Here is a 19,786-nt window from a genome sequence, read left to right as displayed (position 1 = left end):
TGGCAACCACAAATCTCTTCTCTGCTATGAGTTCAATTTTTGTTTTGTTTTATTTTATAGATTCCACATATAAGTGAGATCATATGATCTTTGTCTTTCCCTGTCTGACTTATTTGACTTAGCAGAATGCCCTCAATTTCCATTCATGTTGTGGTCAACGATAAGGTCTCATTCCTTTTTGTAGCTAAATTATATATGTACATATATATTTTTTAATTTATCATTCAGCCATCAATGGATACAGGTGTCTTCCATGTCTTGCTTACTGTAAACAATGCTTCAGTGAATATGGGGGTGCATATATCTTTTTGAGTTAGTGTTTTCATTTCCTTCAAATAGATATTCTGAAGTGGGATTGCTGGATCATATGGTACTTCTATTTTTTATTTTCTGAGGGACTCCCACACTATTTTCCATAGTGGCTGCATCCTTCCCAAAATAATGCACAAGGATTCTTTTTTTCTCCACATCTCTGACGACACTTGAATGAATAGTCATTCTCAGAGGTGTGAAGTGATACCTCATTGTGGTGGTGTTTTCATTTCCCTGATGTTTAGTGAGCACTTTTTCATGTGTCTGTTGACCATCTGTATATGTTCTTTGAATAAAAGTCTATTCAGGTCCTCTGTCCATTTTATTTGGATTATTTGTGTTTTTTTTTTAATTTTGCTGATGGTTTCCTTTGCTGTGGAGAAGCTTTTTAGTTTGACATAGTCCCACCTATTTATTTTGCTTTTGTTGCCTTTGCTTTTGGTGTCAAATCCAAAATAACATTGCCAACATTGGTGTCAAGGAACTTACCTAGTTTTCTTCAAGGATTTTTATGGATTCAGGTCTTATGTTCATGTCTTTAATCCATTTTGAATTATTTTTTGTGTATGGTATAAGATAGTGATCCAGTTTCATTCTTTTTCATATGGCTGTCCATTTTTCCCAACACCATTTATTGAAGAGATGATCCCTTCACCATTGTATATTCTTGGCTCCTTTGTCATTTATTAATAAACCAGATATGCATGGGTATATTGTTTCTCTTTTTTTTTAAATATGGTATGCTTCACAAATTTGTGTGTCCTCCTTATATTGGGGCCATGCTAATCTTTTCTGTATCATTCCAATTTTAGTATATGCAGTGCTAAAGCAATCACAGTATATTATTTCTTATGCCAGCATCTGTATCTATAATTTTCTCAAAATACAAATTTTTAATAAACAGCTTTTCCAGAAGACCCTTTCTAGGCTGCCAATATGATTTTTTCCTCTCATAAGAAAAAGATAGGAATAAATTATGCTGGTAATGATTCTCCAGTAAATCTCACCAGGATCTCTGTACATGATTCTCAGAAAGAAAAATTTCACATTATTACAACAAATGGAACACAAAATGCTTTCAGAGTTCCTATATAAACTCTGTGCATAAGTTGTTCCAAGCTACTTTTTAAAGTTGTTGCTAAAAGTCAAAAAGGAAGCAAAGGAAGCTGCCCATTAGACCCACCTCAAAGAGGTTACGTATAACTCCCTCTTTTAATAGAATACCAGATTATAGGAAATAACCTTATTCTACCTCTAAAAATAAGGAAATCAGGTTGGCTCAGTCACATGAAAAAAAAATCTTCATGTCTCCATGAGACTTATAAAACCATAAGTAAGACGTGGAAACCAACATGACAATCTATTAATATTGTGTATCAGTGTTTTGAGTAGAGTTTAAGAGGTCAGTAGAAACCATTTTGGTTTCGAAGTATTTTGGGGTCTGGAAATTGTTGCAGTGCATGTTTTAAAATAATGTAAATGGGTTAGTCTGAAGAAACTATAGAGTCCCCTAACATGGCACACGCAATAATGGGTCAGTTACAGGTAACCGAATATTCTTTTATCTCCAGACAAAATGAACAACAGGTGTTTTTCTAAGCCAATGTAATATATGTATAAATAATGTCATACAAAAGATCATCTTCAGTAAGACACCTGGATAGAAGGAGAGAGCAGTCCTTTTGCTCTGAGGATAAAATGTTCTGTTCAAGTTTAGGGTCTAAAATAAATTCCAAAACTGTGATCTGAGGCTTAGACTAGGGAGGGAAAGTGACTAGACATAAACTGTTTAATATATATGTAAAATGATATGTATATACAAATGGATTGAAAGATATATAGACTTTTTACAAAGAGACTCATGGAAAATTGGTTACACCCATTTTATTTCTTTGTGGTTTTTCAGTCACAATTGAAATCAAGTCAAATCACCAGCTATATTTTATCTTAAAGCATCACAGGATTTATGCCAAAACTCTCATTTATATTTTTTTAAAAAGTAATTCAAGTTTACTAGAAGGTGCCATTTTTAAAAACCATATATCTAAATCATATAATCACATTTAAGTTAATTAGAGAAAATATATTTCAACTTGATACTGTAATAGTTTATTTTAGCCTTGATAGACCTTTACAATTTATAACACCAAGGAGAAAAATGCTGAGAATGTAATATTTGTTTAGGCTTCACAGAGTAAAAATTGTTCTTCAGTCACATACAAAATCTTTGCATTTTCTCAATCAGTCCACAAACTAGCTGAAACATAGGCATTATTATTCAACTATATACAGAAGCCATGATTCCAAAGATATTAAATAACTTGTCCAAGGGTACACATGAGAGAACATGGCAGGTTTGATCACAATTCTGACTCCAAAGTGTTTGCTATTTCCACTTCCCATAGATGTATTTCTGACAAAAAGTATGAGGATCACAAAATATGACTTGAAAAATGCCTGGTCTTGATAGCGGTCTGGATAGTCTTTATTTTTAAACTGCCTTAAGTTTTTCAAAAAAGGTGTCACTCAACTGTTCAAATGCTAAGACCACATTGTCGTCTTCATTTTCACATAGTTCACGCAAGGAAACACTATAAATGGAAATACACACACACAAAGCACATGTTAGTGAGAGTCAGCATTATAAGAAGGACTTCCCCAGGCAGAAAGAATTAAGTAATTCCCACTAGATGATGAAATGTTAGCAAAATATTAAGAATACTGATAAGAAATACATTTATCGAAAAAATGTATAAAAAGCAAAACAAAATAAAGATAACAAATCAATTTCCATGCAGCTCCTCTTCATGTCAATTACCAAAATGATTTTAAAGGCCACCAAGTTCCATGTAACCTTATCCCTTCTCCCTTCAATAGTGCAACACAAAGTCCCTTCCTTCTCACCATGCATCTCTTTGGAGGCTATTTTGTGTTTGGTTTTTTTTTTTTTTGGTTACTGTGTCCAGTATATACTGAAATCCACAAGCAACTACCTCTATGAAGAGCAAAATATTACTTCCTTTACCTAGATACATGAGAGAATTTTTTAAAACAGGGTATAATAAACAGAATAGTGGCTTTTATTTGTGTTCTAATCCAAAGAAATCTAGGACTATGTTAGTTCACATAGCAAAGAGAATTAAGGTTGCAGATGGAGCTGAGCCTGCTGATCAACTGACTTTGTGGTAGAAAAATTATCCTGGATTATCTGGGTGGGCCTGATATAGTCTCAAAGATTTTTGCGAGAGAGGAGGCAGGAGACAGTTCATCTCAGAGAAGTGCAATGTAAGACTTTGCCCACCATTGCTGGCCTTGAAGTTGGAAGAGGACCATAATCAAAATAATGCCAGCAGCATCTAGAAGCTGGAAAAGACAATAAAGCAGATTGTCCTAAAGTCTCCAGAATGAAATGCGCTTTGCCAACATCTGATTTTAACCCAGTTAGACCCATTTTGGACTTCAGGCTTCCAGAACTGTAAGATAATAAATTTGTGTTGGTTTAAACCACTAAGTTTGTGGTAAATTGTTATAGCAGCAACAAGAAGTGAATATGCAAGTGAAAAGAAAGGAAAGAGGAAATCTAAGAACGAGCCATGCAGGTGGGCTGATAAGTATTGACCACGATCAGGATCTGACATTTTATCAGCCTTTCGTAATTCCTTATCTATCTTGGTTGCACTAGAGTTCCAGAATTTTTCCTAGTGTCTTCATTGACCTACCACAAAGAATGACCAGATCTGTATCTATAACACTGAATATACTCCTAGTCACAGACCTAAAATTATGACACTGACCATTTCCTCTTGAATTAATTCCCACAGATATTTTGTGACACGTATAAATTCTAACTCACTATTTTTGGTTCTTAGTCCTCCTCAAAATTCATCCTCACTTCTATGTTTCTTATGTATAGTTAACTCATTATCATCACCAACTACATGAACTTTATTACAGATTTCTATAAATTCTATCCCGTAAATATTTCTCTAACCACTCTTTTCCATAATTACTTCTATTTCCTTAATTTAGACCCACACTCACTCTTAACTTGCATGGCTCTTATAGCCTTTGAGTCTCCATCACATATATAAACCATACACATTTTTGTCACACAAATAAACCATAGACCCATATCATACTCATGCCTATACACTGTCTACACATTATCCAGAATATTAAGCCCAACTCCATCATATGAGAATTAAGACCCTTTCCAATACATACCCAAATAGCCTTTAAAGCTGCTTTAAGCAACTCAGTATCTTCCCCCATCCCTATCACAACTCCCATATTCCCCATACCACTAGAGTGAGATTGAAGCCTATCTCTGACATATCAGACCCTTTCTCATTTCTGTACTTCGAAAACACTATTTCCTCTACCCCACCCCTTAAGATCCTTTAAGACTTAGTGAAAAATTCACTTCATTTGAAAATTCTTCTCTGAATCCAAGGTTGCCACATTATTGTCATCCTAGAACTTATTGATTTTGTAATAGCTACAAATCAGTTTCCTCACACTACACTGTAAGATTATGTTTAAAGCAGGGATAGATTTACTGATTCTCTATATCTCAAATGCTTAGAAGTATATCTCAAACCAATAATATTTCAATACTTTTCAGATGAATGAACGATATTTCTAGGACCAGATTTTGAGATGGCTCCAAAGTCTCTGGCATTTCTTGGGACACTCTTGAATAACTATGAGCCCCTCAAGAAATACACAATCTAGAGCTATTCAAGAAACTATCTAGAGCAGTTCCCTCTGCTCTAGCATCCCCATAGTTTCATTCCCTGTATATAACATCCAAATAGGTCTGATTAATCTCAAAACAAAAAATTAAAAATCAATGACCTGATAAGCAAGAACGTCATGAAGAGGTTCATGGCACATTGCATGTATGCATGTATGTGAAGATATATAACTTTTAAAGTAAGTGACAGAAAAGGGAAATCCCATAAAGTATTGAAGTGTGTGCAGACTGGAGGCTTTAGGAAGATGTGTGTTTAACCAGGCAACACTAGATGGGCCTAAGGATGGACCTTCTAATAAAGTCTTAGGATGGGTGCATCCATATAAAGTTTGTTGTTTGGGTCCCGACTGAGCTTTGCTAAAGATGAAAACAGGAAGCCAATATGAGAGACCAGAGTTAGATAAAGCCTGGGGGAAAAGCACTATATAAAGCAAGAGAGTCCAGATTATGCAAGTTGATATAAACCAGGGACCTGATGGAGCCCTAAGGAGCCTTCTGAAGTATCATGTATCTGACAAACACTGGTTGTGAAACTGAGAATACTAGGATCTAGGAATTCTTGAGGCTTTAGAATATTATCCTGTTGTTATTCAGTGCCTGAGGCTGAGGCTCTGGTCTGAATAAAACCTTATGTCAAACGGGCTTTGGAATTAATTCTACTATAGAACTAATGCAACAGGGTGTTGAAGAGAAGCTCTGCAAAGTGTTTGGAGAGTTGAAATGTGTGACACCTAAGAAGCTCAATGGCATTTTTAACTATGAGGTCAATATTTTTCAAATTACCATTACATTTTTAGAATATCTGCAATCAATATCTAAAATGTATAACATACCTGATAGATTTAATGGTGAGTGCAAAATCTTTCAACAACTGATAAGCAGCTCCTTCATTTATCCTACACAAAATATCATTTTGAAAATTAATAGTATAAAAACATTAAAGAACTTATTTCATACTGAAATACTGGATTTGTCAATAACAAATTACTTTTGTCTGTCAAGACATATTTACCAGAAACATTTCACCACAAATCCTAGATGATGATTCAATCAATAGAAATGATGATTATTAATTCAAAAGTCACAAGCATCACAACCACACATAATCAATACACACAGGAGACTGACCATCTCAGGAGAAAACCAAAATAGGAAAGTTAAGCTCAGGAGAGTGAATGGGAGCTGGAGAATCAAAAGGAAAGAATCAAATGAATTATTTATTAATGTCACAGCTTAAGTCACAATGAGTCATATTTTTAAAAATGATCAGAAATACATCCAAAAGGGAAGATGATGGTGGAGTAGAAAGACCCTAGGCTTGCCTCATCCCATGAACACAACTAGATAACTATAAAAACATCCTAAATACCCCAGAAATCAACCTGAAGACTGATGGAACTGAAGATAGACAAGAAACCACATTGAAGAAGATAGGAAGCGCAGAGATGTGGTTTGGGAAAGAACTGGATCATGACCATTGCAGTCAGGTGGGAGCCATGGAGGTGGAGCAGAGCAAGAGACAGTCTAGCACACAGTGGAGCATACAGGGAAGATGATTCCCCATAGCAACTGGCTTGGAAAATGAGAGGGGTGAAATTTCATGAGTTCTTGCAACCAATGAGGCTTAAAGTCTGTAATTTTAAAGGTCAGTGGTTTTGGCTCAGATACAGCCCAGGGGCATTGGGGCTGCTTTTGGAGAAAAGGCAAGGCAAACAACCCACAGATGTATAGTGTGGAAACAGCAATTTGAAGAGTGCCTGTGGCATATGGTGGGGAGGTTATTTGCTCTTCTCAGAGCATTTCCCAGATAGCCAGTGTTCACAAGAGACCCCTCTGTGAATAAAAAAAACTGTCCAGCACCACTTCCCTCCCTCACCCCTCAGCATAAGCACAGGGCTACCTGCAGGAACCAGTACCACACCAACACTCACTGCCTATCTTGCTTATGCCAAGCTTGGTACCTGCCATACTCTGGGGGAACTACCCTTCTGGGTCATGCTTGCTTCAATCCCAGCACTGTGGGCCCCTTTCCTGAGAAGACCAGCCCAAACCCCACCTACACTGCATCTCCCAACACAGGAGTTCTACATAAGGCTATTACCCTCAAAAACAGGAGACAGACAAAATGAGAAGACAGAGGATTTGTCCCAAATGAAAAAACAGGATAAGGCCATGGCCAGAAATCTAAGTGAAACAGAGAATTTAAAGCAACGATCATAAAGATATTCACTGGACTTAAGAATGGAAGACATGAGTGAGAGCCTTAACACAGAGATAAGGAATAACATAGCAGAGATAAAGGGCTCAATAAATGAAATGACAAACACACTTCATGGAATGAACAGCAGGAGGAAAAACAGAGGAACAAATTAATGACCTAGAAAACATAGTAATAGAAAGTAATCAAGCTGAGCAACAGAGAAAAAAAGAATTATACAAAGTAAGAACAGCCTTAGGGAACTCAGTGACTATCAAATGTAATAACATTTACATTATAGGGGCACCTAGGTGCCTCAGTCAGTTAAATGTCTGCCTTAGGCTCAGCCCATGATCTCAGGGTCCTTTAAATCTTTAAAAAATCTTTAAAAAAACAAAAAACCAAACCAAAACAAAACAAAAGTTCACATTATAAAAGTCCCAGAAGAAGAAGAGAAAGAAAAGGGGACAGAAAATTTATTTAAAGAAGTAATAGCTGAAAACTTCCCTAACAGGAGAAGGAAAAAGATATCTAGATCCAGGAGGCACAGAGAACTCCCAACAAAATCAATGAAAGCAGATTCACACCAAGATATAATTAAAACGGCAAGCTATAGTGATAAAGAAAAAAAATTAAAAGCAGCAAGACAAAATAAGGCAGTGACATACTAGGGAAACTCCATAAGGCTATCAGGGGCTTTTTCAGCAGAAATTCTCCAAGCAAAAAGAAAGTGGCGTGACATATTCAAAGTGCTGAATGGGAAAAATCTGCAGCCAAGAATAGTCTATCCAGCAAGTCTATCATTCAGAATAGAAGAAGAAATAAAGAGTTTCCCAGACAAACAAAAATTCTAGCAGTTCATGACCACTACACCAGCCCTCCAAGAAATATAGTCCCCAAGAGGGGACTCTTCGAGTGGAAATGAGAGACCAAAAGTGACAGCATGAAGGTGGGAAACACAAAAGCAGTAAAAATCATTTTTTTGGGTAAAATACCAGCCAAGGAACTCACAAAATAATAGTATGTAAAATAAGACACCATATGTCTAGAACATGGGGAGGAGAGGAGTAAAGAATGAGTTCAAATCTAAATGATCATCAGCTTAATATAGACTGCGATATGCAGAAGATGTAACCTAATGGTAACCAAAAATCAAAAACCACTAATAAATATGCAAGGAATAAAGAGAAAGAAATCCAAACATGTCACTAAAGAAAACCAGCAAACCATGAAAGAGAGAAAGACAAGAAAGGATCAGAGAAAATCTTCAGAAACAACCACAAAACAAGTAATAAAATAGTGATAAATGCATATCCATCAATAACTACATTGTATGTAAATGGACTAAACACTTGAATCAAAAGATACAGAGTGACAGAATGGATTTTTAAAGACTCATCTATATGCTGCCTATAAGAGCATTTTAGCCCTGAAGATCTACAAATTGAAAGTGAGGGGATAAACATTTATCATGCAAATGGTTGTCAAAAGAAAGCCAGACTAGCAATACTTACGTTGGACAAACTAGATTTTATTTTTTTTTAAAGATTTTATTTATTTATTGGACAGAGATAGAGACAGCCAGCGAGAGAGGGAACACAAGCAGGGGGAGTGGGAGAGGAAGAAGCAGGCTCATAGCGGAGGAGCCTGATGTGGGGTTCGATCCCATAATGCCGGGATCACACCCTGAGCCGAAGGCAGACGCTTAACCGCTGTGCCACCCAGGCGCCCCTGGACAAACTAGATTTTAAAGCGAAGACTATAACAAATGACAAAGAAGGGCACTATATAATCACAAAGAGGAAAATTCAACAAGAAGATGCAACAATTGTGAATATTTATGCACCCAACATGGGAGCACCTAAATACATAAAACAGTTAATAACAAACATAAAGGAACTAATTGATAATAACACAATGATATTAGGGGACTTTAACATCCCCCTTACATCAATGGGCAGATTATCTAAACAGAAAATCAACAAGGAAACAGTGGCTTTGAATGACACACTGGACCAGATGAACTAAACAGATAGAACATTCCACCTTAAAACAGCAGAATACATATTCTTTTCAAGTACACATGGAACATTCTCCAGAATAGATCATATATTAGCCCACAAAACAAGCCTCAAAAATTCAAAAAGATCAAAATCATAACATACATCTTTTCTGACCACAACCCTAAGAAAATAGAAGTCAATCACAAGAAAAAATCTGGAAGAACCACAAATACATGGATGGAGGTTAGGAAATCAAAGAATTAAAAAATAAATGGAAACAAATGAAAATGAAATCACAATGGTCCAAAACCTTTGGGATGCAGCAAAAGTGGTTCTAAGAGGGAAGTTTATAGCAATACACTTCCACCTCAATATGTAAGAAAACTCTCAAATAAAAACCTAACCTTACACCCAAAAGAGTTAGAAAAAGAACAACAAACAAAAACTAAAACCAGCAGAAGGAAAGGAAATAATGAAGATTAGAGCAGAAATAAATGTTATAGAAATTAGAAACAAGCAAGCAAACAAAAACAATAGAACAGATCAATGTAACCAGACGGTGGCTCTTTGAAAAAATCAATAAAACTGATAAACATCTAATCATAAATGAAAGGGGAGAAATAACTACCAACACCAATAAAAAAATACAAACAATTTTAAGAGAATAATATGAAAAACTATATGTCAACAAATTAGACAACCTGGACGAAATGACTAAATTCCTAGAAACATAAAACCTACCAAAACTGAAACAGGAAGAAATAGAAAATTCGGACAGACTGAATATCAGTAAAAAAATTGAATTAGTAATCAAAAAACTGCCAAGAAACAAAAGTCCAAGACCAGATGGCTTCACAGGCAAACTGTACCAAACATTTAAAGAAGAGTTCATACCTATTCTTCTCAAACTTTTCCAGAACAGAAGAGGAAGGAAAACTTCCAAATTCATTCTATGAGGCCAGCATTATCCTGACACCAAAACCAGATAAAGACACCACAAAAAAAGAGAACTACAGGCCAATATCTCTGATGAACATAGATGCAAATATCTTCAACAAAATACTACCAAACAAAATTCAACAATATATTAAAAAATCATTTACCATAATCAAGTGGGATTTATTCCTGGGTTGCAAGGGTGGTTCAATATTCACAAAGCAACCAATATGATACATCACATAAATAAAAGAAAGGAGAAGAACCATATGATCATTTCAATAGATTCAGAAAAAAGCATTTGATAAAGTACAACATCCATTCATGATAAAAACCCTCAACAAAGCAGGTTCAGAGGGAATACACCTCAAAATAATAAAGGCTGTATATGAAAAACCCACAGCTAATATTATCCTCAGTGAGCACAAACTGAGAGTTTTCCCCCTAAGGTCAGGAAAAAGAAAAGGATGTCCATTCTCACCACTCTTCTTCAACATAGTACTGGAAGTCCTACCCACAGCAATCAGACAACAAAAACAAAAGGCATCTAAATTGGTAAGAAAGAAGTAAAACTCACTATTTGCAGATGATATGATACCATATATAGAAAACCAGAAAGACACCACTAAAAATCTGCTAGAACTGATAAATGAATTCAGTAAAGTCACAGGATACAAAATCAATATACAGAAATCCATTGCATTTCTACACACCAATAATGAAGCAGCAGAAAGAGAAATTAAGGAATCAATCCCATTTACAATTGCACCAAAACCAAAAGATACCTAGGAATAAACCTAACTGAAAAGGTGAAAGATCTATACCCTGAAAACTATAAAACACTGATGAAAGAAATGAAAGATGACACAAAGAAATGGAAAGACATTCCATGCTCACAGATTAGTAGAACAAATACTGTTAAAATATTTATACTACACAAAGCAATCTACAGATTCAATGCAATCCCTATCAAAATACCACCAGCATTTTTCACAGAGCTACTACAATCCTAAAATTTGTATGGAACCACAAAGGACCCTGAATAGCCAAAGCAACCTTGGAAAAGCAAAGCAAAGCTGGAGGCATCACAATTCCAGACTTCAAGTTATATTACAAAGCTGTAATGATTAAGACAGTATAGTACTGGCATAAAACAGACATATAGATCAATAGAACAGAATATAAAATCCAGCAATAAGCCCACAATTATATGATCAATTAATCTTTGACAAAGCAGGAAAGAATATCCAATAGAAAAAAGACAGTCTTTTCAACAAATGATGTTGGGAAAACTGGACAGGAACATGAAAAAGAATGAAACTGGAAGGGGTGCCTGGGTGGCTCGATCAGATAAGCTGTTGCCTTAGGCTCAGGTCATGATCCCAGAGTCCTGGGATTGAGGCCCAAGTCGGGCTCCCTGCTCAGTGGGGAGTCTGCTTCTCCTTCTCTCTGTGCCCCTCCCCCTCCTCCTTCTCTCTCTCTCTCAAAATAAATAAATATTTTTTAAAAAAGAATGAAACTGAAAAACGTTCTTATACCATATACAAAAGTAAATTAAAAATGGTTTAAAGACCTAAATGTGAGACCTGAAACCATAAGAATGCTAGAAGAGAACACAAGCAATAATTTCTTTGACATTGAATATAGCAACTTTTTTCTAGATAGGTCCCCTGAGGCAAGGGAAGCAAAAGCAAACATAAACTATTAGGACTACAATATAAGTAGCTTCAGGGGTACCTGGCTGGCTCAGTTGGTAGAATGTGGGACTCTTAATCTCACAGTTGTGAGTTCAAGCCTCCTGTTGGGTGTGGAGCCTACTTAAAAAAAAAAAAAGTAGCTTCTGCAGTGAAGGAAACAATTAACAAAACTAAGACAACCTAGAGAATGGAAGAAGATATTTGCAAATGACCTATCTGATAAAGGATTGTATCCACAATATATAAAGAATTTATAAAACTCAACACCCAAAAAAGATAGTCCAATTAAAAAATGGTCTGAATGGACATTTCTCCAAGGAGGACATACAGATGGCCCCCAGACGTCTACATGAGGAGATGCTCATCATTACTTGTCATCAGGGAAATGCAAATCAAAACTACAATGAGATATCACCTCACACCTGTCAGAATGGCTAAAATTTAAAAAAACAAACAAACAAAAAAACCCACAAGAACCAATAGGTATTGGTGAGAACATGGATAAAGGGTAACCCTCTTGCACTGTTGGTGGAGTGCACACTGGTACAGCCTGCATGAAAAACTGTATGGAGTTTCCTCAAAAAGTTAAAATTAGAACTATCCTACAATCCAGCAATCACACTACTGGGTATTTATCCAAAGAATACAAAAAAACTAATTCAAAGGGATATATGCACCCTTATGTTTATAGCAGTATTATTTACAATAACCAAGATATGGAAGCAGCCCATTATCAAGTGTCCATCAGTTGATGAATGGATAAAGAAGAGGGGTGTGTGTGTGTATATATATGTATATATAAATATATACATATATAATGAAATATTATTCAGCCATAAAAAAGAATGAAATCTTGCCATTTGCAATGACGGATGGAGCAAGAGTATAATGCCAAGTGAAATAAGTCAGCCAGAGAAGGGCAAATACTAAAGGATTTCACTCATCTGTATAATTTAAGAACAAAACAAACAAAGGGAAAAAAAAGAGAGAGAGAGAGGCAAACTAAGAAATGGACTCTTAACTATAGAGAACAAGCAGATGTTTACCAAAGGGGGAGGTTGGGGAATGGGTGAAATATGTGTTGGGGATTAAGGAGTGCATTTGTTATAATGAACACAAGGTGATTCAAATAAAAACTTCAAAAAAAGAATATAATACATCTGCATGAGTGAGCTATGAAATACAAAAAAAAATCAACATTTCTCTAGTGTCTCAAGTTTTAAATCCTTTAATTCAATAAAGATTGTTCAAATTGTCTACTGAACTACGGCTTAGTGTGACAGAGTGCCCCTCCCCATCTATGTGCTCAGTGCCTGGGCTCTATTCTCAGGTAAATCCAAGAGGGTTTACCCTTCCTTACTGTTTTTGAAAATAATTTGCCTGCCAGAGAGCTAAAACAATTGTCCTATGCTCAGTCCTCAGATGTGTGAGTTATATACTTTTTTTATATACTTCTCTCAGATAATGGTGAGCATGGCATTGTTATTGTTTTTCAGTTTTAAAATATCTTATAATGAATAAATAGGATGGTAATAAATAAAAACACATCTGTGAATGTATGCAAATATGTTTGTGGGGTACATCTTCAGGTCAAGTGAGTCAGCCTAAGTCCCAAGATTTTGCCAGTAAACCACAAACAAAAACAACACAAAGTCTGTCATTCTCTCTCACCATTAATCTGCAGGACAAAATTCCAGTATATTTAGCATAATTCACCTACACTTAAAATTGTAAAAAGCTTTGCCTAGAATTCATTAGGTTCATCTGTTAGATATCAATGTACAGATGGATACAGAAATAGAACTAGAGGTAGAGGTAGAAATGAAAGAGAAAGATGGAGACACAGACATGAATGCAGACATGGAGATAGAAAGGTAGAAGTAGAAAGAGTGGGGGGGATAGATGAAGATGGAGAAAACATACCTGTTGTCTTGGACTAGTCCTGTCAAGGAACCATGTTTATAGAAATCAAGTGCATAAGCATTAAGTGGCATTCTTCTTCCCTGGTTATCAAATATCTGTGACCACAGCACAGGAGCCTGAGCGTGATTGATACCAATTGTGCGTAGAATGGCCTGGAGAAACACAACTCTTTTGTTATTTATGTGTAAAGAAAGTTTATGATTTCTTACATTGTGCTTTGTAGTTCCTTTCTTTATTCAAACTTTTTGAAGCACACTCTTCATGATGAAGGAATATGGTGTCTTTCATACATACTGGGTTGGTGTTATCCCAAGCAAGCCTAGAGAATTACTTGGTACCACCTATGAACATTATTGCCTCATAGCATACTCTTGGCAATTTCAACCACGCAGCCATGAGAATAATAACAAGAGTCACTAGGAAAGAAAAGTTAATTTTAATTTTTTTTTCATTATCCTAATTGGTATAGGAGATACCTTGTAAATAGAGTATCAGAGAACCGGTGCCTTCTATGTCTCAAGAGAAGAGTTCGACTAAGCAACTCTAACAATTTCAAGAACCCAATCACCAGAATAAAAAGGAAGGGGAGCAAGATACATGGGGAAAGAGAAGAAAAGTAAGACTAGGAAGTAAACAAGTCAATAGCTTTTGATGTCTGCTCATTTTATGAAAACTATAAAGGGTCAATAAGAACTACTCTAATACACTAATTGGTACAACTACTTTCTCAAATGATTTGGTAGTAGCATGGAAAGCTCTTTTATTACTAAAAGTTCTTGGAATATTCTTATTCCGTTATGATCCAGAAAACTGTTTTGACCTCAAAAATCCAGAAGATTTACATTCAAGGAAAACTGTTGCACATGTGCACTAGACATTTGTAGCAGCCCTGTTTGTAACAGTAAAGACTAAAAACAAACACAGTTTTTAAGAGGAAAATAGATCAATGGCTTGTTTCATATCCACACTCTGAAATATTACAAAGAAGTAAAAATAAAATAGAGCTTCATGTGACAACATGAATGAATCTTGAGAGCATAGTGTTGAGTGCAAAAAGCAAAACAAAACAAAAGTGAAAAACAACATCCAAGAGACTACAGTACGTATTCTTTTACTTTTGATAAAAATTAAAAATGACTTTGGAATATGATATTTTTAAAAGGAGAATTAAAAACACAAAATTCAGGATAATTGATATCCTGGGGAAAGTGGAAAGACCGGGGAATAAAACAGAGGAGAAGCACATGGGTCCTGAGTCCATGGGTGTTCATTTTAGTTTTATGCTTTATAGCTTATCTATATGTTAAAGATAATATGAATGCCTATTTAGCTTTACCTTAAAATGTAACAAACAATAAAAACAAAATAAGTTTTGAGAGGTTATAACTTACACTAGTAAAGTAAAATTGTATAAAGTGAGTTGGGTAGAGCAAAGGGCACATTGCCATCATGGCATACTCTAGAAATATTCATTAGTGGAGGATGCTTCAAAATAAATGAAATAGAACCAGCCTCTTCTCTCTAGCACACCAGCAAGAACAATGAAAAGTCTGTGTTAGTTCATGCCCTGTACCTTAAAGATCTCTTCTAATTGATGGTGACTGTGTGGCAGTAAGACACAGATATTATATCCTATTATAAATGTATCAGTGTCCCTCAAAAAAAAACCCATGGGAAACTTGCATATGGAAAGGAAACAAAAGATAATAGTACCTACTAATCATAAGTTGAATTAATTGTAAAATAGGAAAAAAGGGAAATTATAATACTTAACGATTAATATGTCTTGTTTTCAATGTGATTAGCTACAAACTTCTTACATAAGTAATTAATTGTAATTATAGAAATAAAATACAGGGGGAAAAAGCTTCATAAAATTATTGATCTTAAAAGCTGAAGTTCAGTCCTCTATTATTTATATGCCAGATTTCCACATTCTTCCACATTCTGTAAGACACCACTCACATGAGGGTAAAAAAACTAGCCTTATAGAGCTTCACATAAGACCTGAAGCACTGGTCTCTAAGTAATTTTTAAACCATGTACATTATCAGTAAAAAAAAAAAAAAAGTCCTTTCTCATCTCTTTTTTCATGAATGCTTTTCTTTCATCTTATAAAACAAAAAGCTTCCTCAAACTTACTTGGTGTTTGAAAATGTACAGAACCATGAGAGACTATGGACTCTGGGAAACAAACTGAGGGCTTCAGATAGGAGGGAGTAGGGGAATGGGATAGGCTAGTGATGGGTATTAAGGAGGGCACATATTGCATGGTGCACTGGGTGTTATACACAAGTAATGAATCATGGAACTTTACATCAAAAGCTAGGGATGTACTGTATGATGACTAACATATAATAAAAAATTATTATAAAAAAAAGAAAGAAAGGAAGAAGAAAAAAAGAAAATGTACAGAGTAGAAACAAAGAGCCATATTGCTTTCCTATTAAGAAAGTGGATGACTTTAAAGACTAAGTAAAAAAAATTTTTTTCTTTTAAATTAGGTTATTTCCAATTACTTAAATTCAACAAAATTAAAGTGGGTCTAATTAAGTTGCTAATTAAGAGAACATTAAAAATATATTTGTGATCATAGATTGGTAGGTGATTTGGGGTGAACAGCTCAGGAAGAATTAGAAGACTTGTGTATCACTGTTATAAAAGTTGTTCCATTCTGAGCTATTTATCTATTTGAATAAGGTTGCTCAACATTCATATTAAAATTTGAAGCTGGAACTCTGTCTCATTCTAAAAATAAGTAAATATTCATTCTTAGTTATATGGACTAATTTAAAAAGAAATAGCTTCATCCATCCCATTAATACATTTCTAATACAATATTAATTTTTAGTAATTATTTCTCAAAATTTATATTATATTTAAGTTTCTGTAATTAACAGGAAATAACCTATTGCATACTATTGAAATTACATACTATTTAAATTGAAATTGCATACTATTTAATCTAAGAAATGTGATAGATAGGGTGGCTTCGTTTTTAAAAATCTATTACACTAAGGTAAAATTATGTGGGTGAATGTATAATCTAAATACAAGAAAAAAGAATGAAATTTTATTCTCGACTGTTTTTAACTTCGTATTACGGGTATTCAAATGTTTTGGTATTCATATTCCATTTTATACATTAAAATGATATGATGGTTTTATTTTAACATATCAACATTTATCTGAAGCCGGAAATTATATCATCAGAAATTACTGGAATTTGTGATAAAAATGTATGTGTCCATTTAAAATGCACAAAGGTCTAATTAGTTTTTCAAAATTCTTTTAAGTGATACTGAACTATTTTACATAATAGAGGACTGTCTGATTTTGGACTAGAATAGAGTTGAAACACTAATGTCAAACCATAATATCAAATATAAAAAAACCTACTTTCTTTCTCAAACTTTGTGTTAAAATATAAGTTTAATTTCTATAAGTTTATTCCAACATTCAGTGAATTTCCAACATATTCCCAAAGTGTCTAGTTCTTTGTACTCCATTTTGTACATCAGTGATCCGGAATATATATGGGATTTAGAGCATCTATAGCAATACCGGGAAGCCTGAAGATAGTTTTACGTGCTCTTTTCATAGCAAACTTGCATCAACCTACAAAGATGGAAGAACAGTGGTGGTACTTGGGAATTCTGTATGAGCAGGGTCCCTCAGGTCAACACTGAAAAATTGAAATCATACTGGCCCCAAGAGTATCATTTCCTGGATATTTCTGTTCACACACCTGGAATTTTTTTTCAATTTGGGAAATTTGAAATCCTTTCTAAACAGCCTAGAAGTATAAATCCAATTCTTTCTTAAAGATCTTTTATTTATAAACCCCATTTCCACTTACATGGTTTGGAGTATTTGGTTGAAGCAAATCACCATCAGAGTTTCCAGAGAGACAAACAAATGGAGAAATAGCTACTCTTCCTTCTTTGCAGTTCATCAAGTGAGACACAAGTTCAGAGTCCTCACATTCTTTTCCTGTGAAATCTGGCCATAATAGGTTGGGATAGATTCGTTTTTAAAAAACAGCCCAAATGTTAAGCTTTATGCACATACTCTAGACCATGCTACAAATGGAGTCATTCAACTTTCCAGGACCTGTATCAGACTGGATGAGATATATCACATAAAGTGAGTAGCATGGGATGCCTGGGTGACTCAGTCGATTAAGCACCTGCCTTTGGCTAAGGTCATGATTCCAGGGTCCTGGGATTGAGTCCCACATTGGGCTCCTTGCTCAGCAGGGAGCCTGCTCCTCCCTCTGCCTGCAGCTCCCCCTGCTTGTGCTCTCTCTCTGACAAATAAATAAATAAAATATTTTTTTAAAAAGTGAGTAGCACATCTTGGCACATAATACATTCAATAAATGTTAGCTATTAATATTATTATCAATATTATAAAGTTTGTATTATGTTTTAGTTCCTTGATCAACAGGTAATAAAAGGCTACATTTAAATTGCATGCTCTTTTAACATAGAATTATTGTTATTCCTTGGTGCTTTTTCCCATTGAACTCAGATCTGGCCTCACAATCCTCCAGACAGGGTATTCCAAGAAGCCACTACCAGTAGGTTTGGAAATGGCATATGAGAAGAAGTATTTTTTCCATTCCTGCTCTTTTTTTTAAAGATTTTATTTATTTATTTGAGAGAGAGAGAGCACAAGCAGGAGGAGGGGCAGAGGGAGAAGCAGACTCCCCACTGAGCACGGAGCCCAACATAGGGCTCCATCCCTGTATTGTGGGATCATGACCTGAGCCAAAGGCAGGCGCTTAACCACCTGAGCCACCCAGGCGCCCCCTCCATTCCTACTCTTAAAAAGCACCAGATTGTGCATTCAAAGGGGGCCCTAATTTGTAATGAAGGCACTACTATTTTGCCTCCTCTGGGATGCTCACAATGTTCCACTGTTACTGTTTGCTTTCGTTCATGCTGCTTCCCACTCTAATAGGGCCCAGGAAGTAACAGGCTCTGCTTCCTTAACTTTTTCCAACTGAGGATGTTAAAGGTATGATGAAACTAGGAAATTACTGCCCATGGCTCAACCCTTTCCTTTTATCCCAGTCAGCTTTTCCTGTTTACTTTCCCCCAGAAGATTTCTATCCAATAGTTTATAAAAAATAAGAGCAAAGATTAATGCGTTTACTACGTGCTAGGTATGTTTTAAGGTATTCACATGTATTACCTGATTATTTAAAGCTCACCCAACTAGGTATGTAATGCTACTCTCTTTTTTATACATCTTTTGAGAAAATTGAGGCACGAATATGGAATATTGAAATAACATGGAATATTGCCCAGGGTCTCACTTCTAAGAATAGCAGAACAAGAGTTTGGGCCCAGGTAATCTTCCAAGAGTCTATGCATATTTCCTCTCAAGAAAATGAGTGATAGAATGGTCTCTCATTTCTCTTCATTTCATAGGTGTCTTTACTGCACTTGCCAAGCTTGCCCCGAAAGCAACCTTTAATCAAGATGGTTTATAAATGACTCTATTTAGTTTTATTCTCCATTGCCCTTTTGGCTTCTAAAAATCAAGAGTTTCTTTCTTTAGAAAGCAGAAGGAATCCCCCTTTCTTAAGGCAGACTGATCTTTTCCAGGGTCTACTCTTCCTCTGGAAAAAATATTCTTAGAAAGATTTTTTTTTTCTTTAAACCATTCCACAGTGGAGCTAAGATATACTTACTTGTTTTTGACAATGGGAGTTCATATTCCTGTTTCATATCAGCCAATTTGGCAACATTTAGTAGGAAGGAGGCAAAATCCTTTGTAATGTCCATATTATACTCATGTAAAGCATCATTAAAATCCTCAGGGAGATCATCAAGGAACACCTAAATCATCAGGGAAATCATTAAGAACACTGGAAAGCCAAATATTTTTTTTTAGAGAGATCTATACACCCTCCTTGAAAACTGAAACTTTGGAAGAATGGCAAAGAACACTG

The 19,786-nt window shown here is 35.3% G+C and overlaps 1 protein-coding gene and 1 non-coding gene across 9 annotated transcripts in view; both read right to left on the bottom strand.

Moving 5' to 3' along the window:
• Positions 1-1,041: 1,041 nt before the first annotated feature.
• LOC117802553 lies at positions 1,042-1,148 on the bottom strand. Its single transcript, XR_004625921.1, has one exon. It is a non-coding gene; the product is annotated as a U6 spliceosomal RNA (small nuclear RNA).
• A 1,033-nt stretch (positions 1,149-2,181) lies between these two features.
• The window catches only part of DDX60 (DExD/H-box helicase 60), a 104,625-nt gene continuing 87,020 nt past the window's right edge, over positions 2,182-19,786 (bottom strand). For all 8 annotated transcript variants that reach the window (XM_011223595.3, XM_034661404.1, XM_034661405.1 and 5 more), the window contains 5 exons: positions 19,526-19,673; positions 17,684-17,826; positions 13,825-13,976; positions 5,902-5,964; positions 2,182-2,903 (listed from right to left, as the gene is read on the bottom strand). In XM_011223595.3, coding sequence (XP_011221897.1) covers positions 2,804-2,903; positions 5,902-5,964; positions 13,825-13,976; positions 17,684-17,826; positions 19,526-19,673 — 606 coding nt within the window. In that variant the 3' untranslated portion in view covers positions 2,182-2,803. The remainder of the gene's footprint in view (positions 2,904-5,901; positions 5,965-13,824; positions 13,977-17,683; positions 17,827-19,525; positions 19,674-19,786) is intronic.

This window comes from Ailuropoda melanoleuca, chromosome 5 (genome assembly GCF_002007445.2).
Source record: "Ailuropoda melanoleuca isolate Jingjing chromosome 5, ASM200744v2, whole genome shotgun sequence".
Taxonomy (NCBI): Eukaryota; Metazoa; Chordata; class Mammalia; order Carnivora; family Ursidae; genus Ailuropoda; species Ailuropoda melanoleuca.
This window is presented reverse-complemented; position numbering and strand designations above follow the sequence as displayed.